This window comes from Myotis yumanensis, unplaced genomic scaffold (assembly GCF_028538775.1).
Source record: "Myotis yumanensis isolate MYYU_CA2020_CCGP unplaced genomic scaffold, mMyoYum1.0.hap1 SCAF_3, whole genome shotgun sequence".
Lineage (NCBI taxonomy): Eukaryota > Metazoa > Chordata > Mammalia > Chiroptera > Vespertilionidae > Myotis > Myotis yumanensis.
In genome coordinates this window covers 31100978-31114066 of record NW_027223754.1, presented here as the reverse complement: position 1 = coordinate 31114066, position 13089 = coordinate 31100978, and the positions used below count along the sequence as shown (strand labels likewise).

The window sequence follows — 13089 nt, the reverse complement described above, 5'->3', positions numbered from 1 at the left end:
GGCTGTGAAAGTCATTTTTGCAAGTAGTCCTCTGCTATGAAATATTTGGCCAAATAGTATGAAATGAGGATTCTATGATGAGAGCGTCTTTGTTCTCCTATATCAAAGTACACATACCACATGGCTTGGGAGGGGAAACGGAGGTTATACTTTAAACATACGGTTCAAGGAAATATGAAATAGCAGGTTGTACCTGCTGGGTCCTTAGTTGACCTGACAACTTTTAAATTCTTCATGTGGCCATTAAAATCACCCACAGTCCCCCGCCTGCCCACTTCTCTGCACTTAGACACAAATTATTCTTTTCATGCACTTTCAAAACTTCAGCGCAAGTGTAGTATTGACACTGAATGCTTTGCAGATAGACCTGTCATGATATTTGTGGATGGACTTTCAACCCTGTAGATTAAGTCCGCCTGTGAACATTTGCTGACCTACCAGCAAAAAGCGTTAGACAGTGGCCTGTGGGGGACCCTGCCCAGGGGGAGTCAGGAGAAACGATCTCTGTGGTGACAGGGCCTGGGACCTGGCATGGGAGCAGAGCAAACATGAATAGGACATGGATGAAATCAAAAGTCTAAACTCAGAAAAGCAAACCCAAAACAGCTGTGTGTGGACAGCCGGCAAATTCTGGGAACTGAGCCTGACCCCAGCCCTCTCCCCTCCAGCCCTTCCTGCCTGCTGAGACAGATGTATCAGAAACCTCTATACATACGACATGGTGCTCTAAATATACAGTGAATGGCTTTCCCAGGGCTTTCTAGCAGATGCTATCTGGGTCCTGGGATAAAGAAAACAGTTTACAAATATCTTTTTATTTTTGCAGGGACCACCTGGACCCCCCGGGCCCCCTGGAGAGCCAGTAAGTTACTGTTGGGGGTGAGGGAGAGGGAAGTGGGGGCTTATGTATCCGTGTATATCCTTCTGGACTGTAGAACTACTTCATGGACAACTGTATATTGCTCATTTCACAGTGAGAACTGTTTTGTAAGTTTTTTAAGACTCACTGTTACAAACTCCAAAGATGCACCCAGTGGTACCTCTGGCGTCTCTGGCACATTAAATAAGTGCGTGTGTTGAATGATTTGTTGTTTGCAAATCACATAACATTCCCGTTGTATGAAAATCAAACTGATTAGGAACGTAGATTTAGGGACAGCTCGTGTTTATCCATGTGTGTTAATTTATAAGAATGGACAAAACGTAGCTATGTTTGTATGGGGGAACTGATGGCATTCCCTACCTGGGTGTAATTAGGTTCTACGAGAGTGTGATGTCAGCCTCTAGGAATATATATAGTCAGTGATTTTCAATTCAGCTAGAGCCCAAAGCTGGATTGCTTCTATCAGAGAAAGATTCTTAAGTTGGTTGGAGCACAACAAAGTAGGTGGCTTGTTAGAACCTGGAGACAGAACTAGAGTTCGGTACCATCTGTGAAAGTTGGATAAATGTCTAAGACAAACAGTAGGAAGTTGGTGAAGGAAGTATTTGCTCAAAATTTGACATGAGTCTATTCTGTACACCTAGTACAAAACAATATTGAATGTAAACTGTAATTTAAAAAAACTTTAAGTCAACTCCCGGGCTACGATTACCAACATTTAAGGACCATTCCGTGGCCTGCACGCAACTAAGGAAATCTCCCAGCTTGCACATTCCCATGCCTATTCCACAGAAATCCCATCTCTGTGACCTTCTGGGGACCTCAGCTACCACCACCCCCAGGCCCCCAGCTCCCATCACCTCTGAAATGGCTTCCGACTGGGGCTGGAGCTCGTTAAGGCTGCTGCCCACACCGCTGGACTCCCCACTGTCTGGCAACCCAAAGCTGGGTGGGAACGGCCCACAGCCAAGAGAAGCAGATATAAGATGGGGCGGCCAGCCCCAAGGTCATCTCAGATCCCTGCTTGGCTGCCGCACTAATGGCCCTCACCCCCCACCAGGTCACTTCCTGGTGACTTGGATAACCAGCTCATGAGGCAGAGGGGCCACGGGGACCCAAGCAAATCACGTTCTAATCTAGCCTGGCTGCATTTCTGTGCTTTGATTTCAGCTCCCAGCCAGGTGGGAAAGAAGCAAAAATGCAAAAATTAATTAAATGCTTTGTTTTTATTTTCAGAAAATCCCTGGGCATTGAGGGGGCAGGAGGTATACTGCAGAGAGAAAGATCAGATAGGGTCCTGTGTGATCTTCTGTTGAGATGGGAATGTAGAGACCCCAGGAAAGAAGCAGTCGTTTGGAGATTTAAAAGAGAGAGAGAGAGAGAGAGAGAGAGTATTATTTCTATAATATAGTGCAGGCATACCTCATTTTTTTGCACTTCGCTTTATGGCACTTTGACAATACTGTGTGTTTTACAAATTAAAGGTTGCTTATGGCAACCCTGAGTTGAGAAAATCTATTGGTGCCATTTTTCTAACAGTCTCAGATGACGATTAGCATTTATTTAGCTATAAAATAATTTTTATTAATATATGTACACTGTCATTTTAGACATAATGCTATTGCACACTTAACAGACTACAGTACAGTATAAACATAACTTTTCTATGCACTGGAAAACCAAAATATGAATGTGACTCACTTTATTGCGGTATTTACTTTATTGTGGAGATCTGGAACTGAACCTGCAATATCTCTAAGCTGTGCATGCATAGCTTTTCATATGTGCCTCTTTTAGACACCAGGGTTGAGTCATTTCTCCCATATAAGGCAACTCCACTTATGGAACTATTAAATATTTGCTAAATCTCTGGGCCTAGCTTTGCTTCTTAGACTAAAAGGAAGATGAAAACGACTAAAACCCCAAGAATCACCATCCCCTAAAATCATTAAAGGGTAGGAAATGTTTCTATGAAACTAGGATTGTCTTACCAAAATGAGAAATAGCTGAGGCAGAAGAGAGAATGATCTTCAAATATAGGACTGGGGGGTAGAGGCTGGGGAGGGGGGGGCGCGGAAATGGCTGGTTTCTACATATGAAAGGGCCAGACCCACAGAAACACATACCTGTAGAGACACTAGATCAGTGATGGCGAACCTATGACACGCGTGTCAGAGGTGACACGCGAACTCATTTTTTTGGTTGATTTTTCTTTGTTAAATGGCATTTAAATATATAAAATAAATATCAAAAATAAAGTCTTTGTTTTACTATGGTTGCAAATATCAAAAAATTTCTATATGTGACACGGCACCAGAGTTAAGTTAGGGTTTTTCAAAATGCTGACACGCCGAGCTCAAAAGGTTCGCCATCACTGCACTAGATGAACGATTAAGAATCAGAAAGACCTGGGGTCAAATCAAGCTCTGCCACTCATTAGCTCTGAGGCCAAGGTCATAGGATATGACAGTGTGACTATCCGTGACTCCTCCTGTGTTGCAGAGGATTAAAGGGAGAGTGGACCCTGGGCTGTTATAGTACATACAGCAAGTATAGAGTCAATAATACAGTTTGCTGATCATCAGGATATTTGAAGAGTAGAATATATTTCAAAAGTCAAACAGTAGACTATTCCCAAGGGTGACAAAATAACTGCTCTTAGTCCACTATTTCTGAGGTTTTGCTTATTTTTCCAACGCATCTCTGTATTAAAAGAATAGCCTATCGTTTTCACAAACCCCAGAATTTTCATCATTTAGGTTTAATCTTAGTGAATGCTCAAAAGGCACTGTCAAGTGCCTGCCACCTTCTGCAACTGATACACCATCTCAGTTTGTTCCTGTTCAAATTATGTGATGTCTGGGCTCAGACTTTTGTTGTACACTTTACATATGGAAATAGCAAAAGAAAAGACAATAACTTTTTTTAACTTAATTTTTCAATTACAGTGAATATTCAATATTATTTTGTATTGGTTTCAGGTGTACAGCATAGTGGTTAGACATATAATTTACAAAGTGATCTCCCCAATTAATCTAGTACCCATCTGATACCCTACATAGTTATTAGAATACTAGAGACCCGGTGTACGAAAATTGCACACTGGGGAGGGCAGTCCCTCAGCCCGGCCTGTGCCCTCTCGCAGTCCGGGACCCCTAAGCCGGCAGTCAGACATCCCTCTCGCAGTCCAGGGCTCTCACAGTCTGGGACCAGTCTCTCCTTACTACCCACCTGCAATGGAGGCAGGAGAGGCTCCTGCCACCACCTCTGCGCTCACCAGCCGTGAGCCCGGCTTCTGGCTGAGCGTGGCTCCCCCTGTGGGAGCACACTGACCACCAGGGGGCAGCTCCTATGTTGAGCGTCTGCCCCCTGGTGGTCAGTGCACATCATAGCAACTGGTCGTTCCGCCGTTTGGTCGATTTGCATATTAGGGATATATTAGATAGGATTATTGACTATATTCCCTATGCTGTACTTTACATCCTTGTGACTCTTTTGTAACTACCAATTTGTGCTCTTAATCCCTTCACCTTCTTCTTGCATCTCCCAACCCTCCTGTCCTCTGTCAACCATTACTTCAATCTCTGTATCTATGAATCTGTTTTGTTTGAGTAACTTTCTCCTTGTGTCAATTAGTTTCTGAGACATGAAGCCAGAATGTTATACAAGGATAGTTGTCCAGTGATGTTGCAAATATATTTTAAGTCTCTTTTTCTAGAAAAAAAAAATTATTTCACTGTGATTATTGACTTTTTTAAAGTTTATCTTTATTGTTGAAAATATCCCCCTTCTCTCCCCCCCCCCCCCCCCCATTGACCCCTTCTAGCCTGCTGATAATAGACTTTTAAAACTTACAGAAACTCATTTCTCTTTCAGGGCAACAGAGGACTAGGTTTTTATGGAGAAAAGGGTGACAAGGTAAAGGAAACAACAGATTAAAGCAGCCGCATGCAACGTGTAATAGGAAAGAAATTTCAATGACTATGTCTTATGCTATTCTCTTGAGGTGATGTTCAAATAGACCATTTGCACAGGAAGTAATTATTATAAAGTGCCATGTTATCACTTTGGTGATAGTTATGGAGCAATAAGACAGTGGAAGTGAACCATGTAGGATGGCCCTAGACCTGTGGCACAGACATGACCTCCGCCATCTTCTAACATTGGGGAGTCCAGGGATGACAGGAAACTGGAGCCAGAGCCACAGACTAACAAGCCAGGTCAGGGCCCAGGTGACATAGCAGGGAAGAGGACCACATGGACTTTTATCATTGCCCACAGTGCTGAGATTCAAAGACCGCATGGCCTTTGAGAGGATCACTTGAGATCACTCATAGGAAAAGCTCAACATGGTGTCCACACCCAGTGAGCTAACCCTCGCACAACCCCATCGCATTCCCCCCAAAACCTATAAAACAGATGTGTTCGTTTGGTGTCCTTTGAGCATTTTCATTTTGCTTTACACTTTACTTTTTGATTGAAGCGCACATTAAACTTTCACTACACGGGTGCGAAAAGTACTCTGTTCTTTGTGTTAATACCGTACAAGTAACTACAAAAGAAAAACATTGGATGATGTAAATACATAAAAGTTTAAGTTCCTGTCCAATGAAATATAATAAAATAGCAAAATAACATAAAAAGAGGAAAAATCTGGGAAGAATAGTCACATTATATAGAATGGAAATGAAGTTAATGTCTGTAATGTACAAAAAGCTTATTCAAATTGTTAATAAAAAATAAAAAACCTTCAAGGCCCCCATAGATAAAGAGTAGATGAACAAACAGTTTAGGTACTTTTTAGGTATAATATTAGCAGACACTCAGAATACACTATGGAGTACCACTTTCTGCCGCTAATACATCATTTCAATTTGTTCCTGTTCATATTATGTAATGTCTGGGTTCAAACTGATATTATATAGTTTATACATGGAAATAGCAAAAGAAAAAAACAAGAATAACTTTCTTTCTGTGTCAATTAGTTCCCAGGAGATCAAGCAAGCATATGTCAGGGTAATTGTCCAGTGATGTTGCAGATCTATACGGTTCACCCTCTGTGTACCATATAGAAAAGTGATTCTTACTAATGATAAAAATGCAAATTAAAGCAAACTTTAGATATTATATTGGTTAAAGATGCTGCTTTTTATTATATAAAAACACCCTTACATGGTGAAGTAGTGGTGAAACTGGAGTAATCACTCATTTCCTAAGCGTTTCTTATATCTGTGTGCCAATCTAGGCAAACAATAGAGTGATACCTATCAGGAGCCATGAAGACATTAAGCCCTCAGACCTAATAATTTCCTTGTATAGAAATTTATCATAAGGAAGTAATTCCACAGAAGCAAATGCAGCCCCAAATTGTAAACAGCCCAACCAGCTTGTAGGCAGACATTCTAAATGATTATTGATGCAAGTGGGATACAAATAATTTTATGTTACAATTCTTTCATTTTAAACTCTAATTTTTATTTGGATTTATAAATAGAACACTGCAAAATTGGTATGCATGTGATAAGTAATATGCAAAGAGACAAAAAGCAGTTTGTGGTGGGAGCATGCTTTTGCTAAAGTTTGGTAGTGTCTTCTCAATCTAAAGACTGCTGCTTTGCTACACAATTCACAGGGTGACATCGGACCCCCAGGGCCCAACGGGCCTCCGTCAGACTTTCAACCGATCACCGGGCCCGGAAAGGAGACCATCCCCCCGTACAAGGTAATGGGGCTCCGCCAAATAGGCTGTATTCTCAGTGGAACTAGAAGAAAGAAAGAGAGACAAGGGGGGAAAAGGTAACTTTATTCGATCTTATTCAGACAGTCGCATGCAAAGAGAGAAAGGCCTCTCCATGAAATTGTGCATGAAAGCACAACTATTCGTTCAGTCAAATAACCATGTCAGTCCATCATCCTAAACAATCGTGATGAATTTAAAGCAACACGAGGATCCATAAAAAATCTCAAATCTATCTTTAAGTATGCGAGTCTCCAGTGTAGACGTAGGTTATGGTCGGAGCATAATTCAAACCCTGTACGTGGAGTTCTCTGACAAAACACTGTGATCTGCAAAACAAGTCCGCTTTTACTCTTCACTGACAGAGTCACGGTGGGGTTGTTGTTTGTTTATCCAGATTCATTTTCTGGCCCTTATAATGTCTATTACTGTTTCATTTAATTAAAAACATACTCTTGGAATCCAGTAAAAATCACCATCCTGCTCTACCACTGACACGTTCGGATGGGCCACTTCACCTTCCTAAGCCTTCGTGTTCCGTTGTACCCACTGCAGATAGTAATGCAGATGCCGACCTTGTAGAGCTGTGGAGTGGACACAGGTGAAACACCTAGTCTAAAGTCGGGCACAATCAATGGGAACCAAAATAAAAACCCCAAACCCAGAATATCATTCCCAACAATCAGGTATCTGTCAAGATGGGGTTTGGGTGCTTGGTCGTGGATGGGAGAGGCAGGTGTGACCACTGCCTTAGGGGGGAATGAATCTGGGCAGCTGTAGCTCAGTAGTAAGTGACTTGACTGTTGACAGAAATGGCCTGGAACGTGGCTGGTGCGAGCAGACATGCCTGAGGAAAGCGAGTCAGAAGCAGGTGGTTGTGCACGGCTGAGAAAGTGAGATAGATGTCCCTGGACAGCCATAGATAGATTCTGGGCAGACCTGTGGCTCCTAGTGGTGACCTGACCACCAGCCAGGTAGGGCCTCTGTCCAGGAGCTGAGGATGGAGTGAGACCAAAGCAGGTTTGATCCTCACTGAGGTGCTCAAGCATCCAAAACACGTTTCCTTCCTTTCCTACCACCAACAGGGATCGTCCAGGGCTGGGGCCTGGCCAGTCTGCAGGGGGCAGTCTTGGTCAGCAGGGATCTGGGCGCTGTCCTAGCAGTGATGGAGAGCTCAGACCTGGCCGGTCACATTTCTTTTGCCATTTTAAACCAAGAGAGGAAGAAAAAGAAAGATCATTTAGAGTTAACATTGCCTTCCAAAGGCACCTTTGCTCGGGGTTTCAATACATTCCAAATGTGTCTCTTCCTCAGAGAACCCTCCTTATAGTATTTTATTTAAATGAGTGTTGTCATTCGGGGCTTTTCTCTGGGCATATTCTCCCACCACTGGATGGTATTATACACCTGCAACTGTGGAGTAACAAAGGAAACCATGTAGAGACAGCCTTGCCATCACATCAAAAATAACACGATTTCATGTCTATCTTGAAAATCCAGAAGAAATAACACATTTCTCCCTTGAATTTCGAAGCTGCAAAATTTAGATGCTTGCTACAATTCATTTATAATGGTTGTTTAAGTTTTGTCCAGTACTTTTCACTTCATATCACAAAACCTGATTAATTTTAAGTATCACTATTCTCAAATTAATACGTGTTTCTTTTTTTTTCATTTTCTTCACAGGGTGAAAAAGGAAGTAAGGGGGAAAAAGGAACAATAGTAAGTCAAGCAATAAAGATGTTTCTTCTCCCTTGTGGTTCCCAAATTCTTGGCAATCCTATTGCCATGAGAATGTGCAGGGGTCACAGGGACCCAGGGACTGTTGGTTTCCAACCCATTTGTCTACAGCAAGAAAGTGTTATCATTTATTTGTATCAGATATTTTTGTGTTTGTTGTTGTTGTTTTGTTTTGTGTGTTTTTCAGAAAATAGTCTTCAAATGTCTTCCTTTTTTGCATAGTAAACACCAGTTAATCAACATTTTGTGAAGCTCATAAAATGAATCTAATTGCTTTTAAAAAGAAGAAGTGTGGGTGGGGGGGGCTGGACAGGTGTGATGGGCTGGCTTCTGCTCTGGGGGTCTCAGCCAGGGGAGCGCTCTGCCCTCTCTTCAGTCTTCGTCACGCCTGCCCTGGTATTCCCTGCCCTCCCACATGGCCACTTACCATGTGGCGGGGAGAGGTGCTATGCAGGCAGACTCAGATCCCTATGCCCTTCCTTCCATGAGCTCGAATAGAGAACCCCAGAGGCAGACCGGCCTCGGGGCATGAGAAATGGGATTCCTGTTGCAGGTAAAGAGAGAAGGTGCCGGCTGTGGCTCAAGTCTCTGTGTTCTCTCCTAGGGCATTTCCTTGAAGGGAGAGGAAGGAATCCTGGGCTTCCCAGGACCCCGGGTAATGCATGCATTCTATCACTGGGGCTTATTTTGTTTTGTTTTTATTTTTAAATGGGCGTTATTTGGGTGGGGGGGGGGGGGAAGAGAGCAGATTCTGGTTCACAGCCAATGTGCAGAGATATTTGCCTCGTACCCCCTCTCCCTCCACGCACGCAGCATCCCCCACCCTCTGCGTCCCAAACCAGAATGTCCATTGGCAACAGTGGACAAGAGGAGCCTACATGGATGGACACAACGTTATCGCCCATTAACTGTGGTTCTTAAAACTGTGCACCTCCATTTGGAGAAGGGTGGGAACAGAACACAGACACATTTCTGCTTGTATTAGTTAGGCCAGATCAACCTGTGGTGACAAAAATATAGACTGATTCCAGCACACAAGAAGTTGATTTCTTGCTGCCCCAAGAATCCAACAAAAATGTCCCTAGTGGGGTGGGGAGGGGGCAGGGGAGTGTCTCCTCTCGAGGAGATTCAGCCCCCTGTGGCTCCCCTGCCCTAAGGCAGGCCTCCCTCCATCAGCCAGAACTCAGTCACCTGGCCAAACCTAGCCGCAGTGAGCTGGGAAATGTGGCCAAACCATGGGTCGGGAAGAAGAGAAAGTGGCCTTGTGATGGTAGCCACTACCGCTAAAAAGACGTGTTACAATCTCCAAAAATAAGGACAGAGATTCATGAGCACTTTGGAACCCAGGCCTTTTTTATCTTTACCATTTTCACCATCCCGTCTTTATGGATTTCTCCATAGTTTGTGAAGTGGTAGACATGATGCATATGTCAGCGGTTCTCAACCTGTGGGTCACGACCCCTTTGGCAGTCGAACGACCCTTTCACAGGGGTCGCCTAAGACCATCCTGCATATCAGATATTTACATTACCATTCCTAACAGTAGCAACATTACAGTTATGAAGTAGCCACGAAAATAATTTTATGGTTGGGTCACAACATGAGGAACTGTACTTAAAGGGCCAGAAGGTTGAGAACCACTGCATTATGTGAAAGTGTCGCCAAAATGAGCCATCTCCTTTAGAGAAGAAAAGGGGTTTCAGATGGTTTCCATACTCTCATGATAAAGCGCTTTGTTTGAGGCCATGTCAGCTCATGGTGATGCCACAGGAAACGCTGCTGCCTCTTCTAAGCTGTTATTGCTTCTGTTTTCTGTCCTCCCCAGGGCCCCCCGGGCACCTACGGTGACAGAGGTTCAGAAGGAGAGCAAGTAAGTGCGATGCATGAAATGCAGTTGGCTCCAGGCCTGAAACATCTCACAGAAATCAAATATGAAGACTGTGGAATTCCGGGAGGGGAGGGGGGGTGCCCCAGAAAAAAAAACATTTACCATTTTACCTGCATTTACCATGGCATCATCCCAGATCCTTCAGAATGCTAGAGTCATATTGTTTACCTTTTTCTCATTTTTGCAAAGCAGCCCTTTGGTTCCTTCCTGTGGTTCTTTCCTTTCAGGCTTCCCCTCATCCAGCGCCTGCAGCCACAGCTCCTGTACCTTCAGTGTCACCCCTGGCCTGGGTCACTGTGTGTCAGTCTTAGGAAGGTTGTCAGCGTGGTGACCAAGAGTTCACCTACATTTTTCACATGTTGATCTCACACACGTAGACACTTTGTTTATCTTTAATGATGACCCAATTACTTATTTTTGCCATGTGTTCTGTGGACAGATGTTTGGCACTTTTTTTAGAAGAAAACATGTGAGAAATGCATTGTGAATCTGGATCAGGCTTAGAACTGTCTGAACTCTGGGTCATATGAGAGAGTACACATAGAAATAGATTTTTTAATTAATTATCTATTACCTTCCCTAATTTGATCATGGAATATGTAGCAGACCGTCTTTCTTTCACAGGCCCACAGCATTCTCCCTGTGGCAAACACTGGTAATAATTCTGTGGGTATCGTTTCAGACAAGTCTTTCAGACAAGGACATGTGTTTTTACGTGCATATAATTTAACAACAGAGAGTAACACTATCTGTATCATCCTGCCACTTGTTTTTTCATCCAATGGGCCCTGGAGATTATTCCGCATAAGCACATTCACATCTGCTAGTACATGGTTCTCCTAACAAGCTGCACAGAATTGCAGTGAAAGGTTCCTCCACGTTTGCTTAACAGCCCATGCGGTGGCTTCCAGCTGCTTGCTATTTTCAGCAGTCATGCAGTCGGCATTATGGTACACACATCTTGGTGCCCATGGGCTAGTATTTCCACATAGAAATAGACTATTTTAAAAAATCGATTCAGCCTCCAAATCGTGACTGCCCTGATTACGCTCACGACTCCGTTGCAGGATTGAAGAACCACAGGGATCCCGATAGCAGTGGGTCTCGTCAGTCCCCTGGGACTACCGAGGGGACTTGGTCCCCCAGATTTGGTTTCTGACCTCCCCAGCTCTAGACTCAGGTGTCTCCACCCCAAGTTCTGGTTTTGACCACTCACAAGGAGCCCCAAACTTGATTCTTTCCTGCAACTTCAATTGACTTTATTTTTCCTATTCCTATCCTTTTACCCTAAACTCGGACCAGGGATGACACCAGGGTTTGCCCTAATTATACCCACCTTCTCATGGCATTAGTACCTGATAGGAGTACCCCTAAAGTCACATGCCTAGAAACAGCTGCTGTCCATGCAATACCCCCAACTAAAGGCTAAAGGCCAAATTCTAGTTTAAGGATTACAGTAAGCAAGTGTTGTAAAGAGACAGAGGACTATGGCAAACATGAGCATTTAAAAGTAATCCATTTCAACCAACCCCACAAAACTAAAGTACTGCTGTTAATACTTTGTGTGCCTGCCATGTGCTAGTGAAATCATAATTATGATTTGTTTTTCTACACCCAACACTAATGAGTTATAGTGTTTTTAAAATGCAGTTCAACATAGCCACCCCCTAGAACTCAAAACTTAATGAAGGACAATAGTTCACCAGGCATGGACCACCTGGGGCGCCTAAGTGCTGTGGTCCAGATGTTAGGATCTAAGGCTCACAATTTCCAGCTTGCTTCCTGCACTTGCAGCAACTGGGGGGGATGCAGATGCTTCCAATTAAGTGGGGCATCTCAGCTGCTGTGGGGGAATTGTTTCTTTGACTGTGAAGATAAGAAATGCCCAGGATATACACACATGAATGGGTCATCCTGCGTTTTCGTGCCACCCCGCACCCACCTGTCTATCAGTTGTTATCTTATTGCCAGGTTGCCGTGGCTCCCCGACTAACATCTCAGTTGTACTCACAGACTTTGGTTTTAGGATGTAAAATGGAACCAGTAACCAAAGGCAGCTCCAAGGAGCAACTGTGCACACCAGCATTAATGCATTGAAATAGGAATGAGCCAAAAAAGAGAAGATTCTGGGAAAGATTTTGCTTGTTCTGCAGGAACAATCAGCTACCCTTCCCTCATCCCACCAGAGATTGATAGAACTTTAATTAGTTCTGGGGATGCTTGTGATTGCTTGTTGATGGCGTCTCGGCATGGCTGAGCAGTGCATGGGTGGCATGGAATGGTGTGTAGATTTGGCCAAGTCCAGCGTGTTGTTTGAGCTGGATTATTATGTCAGCCTGGACTCAGCTCAGACTAAATGCCTAGTTGCCAGCTCCCCAGTCCTTGGCAAGGTCTTCAGTGATTCCTAACCTATCTCATGAGATGGCCTCTAAATAGGAGATCATTTTTAATATCAGAAAAATTGGCCTTCATGAAAAACACAGAAGTAATCCCACCCAGTTCATTCTAGACAATGCGATTTTCGGCACACATGCTCCTCGGTTTCAAAATATCTGGTAAAATAATTAGATTATTGGCACCCTGGCATTCTGATTTTTTTTTGGGGGGGGGGGGGGCCTCGCTGTACATATTCTTTAGCAAGACAGAATAAATTTCTAGATTATTTTTTAAAACTACTTATCTACCCAGATATGATGTGGCTTTTGTTGATATATATTTGGGGAGATTAGAAAGCAACAGTTAGCACTAGAGATTTATTTATTTTTACATGAAACTAAATGGGCGGCATTAATGCTCCTGTTTCGTGTTCACTGAAATTTACAAAGCCCGTCTGGGAGGGAG

The 13089-nt window shown here is 43.5% G+C and overlaps 1 protein-coding gene across 2 annotated transcripts in view; it reads left to right on the top strand.

Moving 5' to 3' along the window:
• The window catches only part of COL4A2 (collagen type IV alpha 2 chain), a 180658-nt gene that overhangs the window by 118839 nt on the left and 48730 nt on the right, over positions 1–13089 (top strand). For both annotated transcript variants that reach the window (XM_070408599.1, XM_070408598.1), the window contains exons 11-16: positions 827–862; positions 4760–4801; positions 6516–6605; positions 8307–8342; positions 8965–9015; positions 10186–10230. In XM_070408599.1, the coding sequence (XP_070264700.1) occupies positions 827–862; positions 4760–4801; positions 6516–6605; positions 8307–8342; positions 8965–9015; positions 10186–10230 (300 nt within the window). The remainder of the gene's footprint in view (positions 1–826; positions 863–4759; positions 4802–6515; positions 6606–8306; positions 8343–8964; positions 9016–10185; positions 10231–13089) is intronic.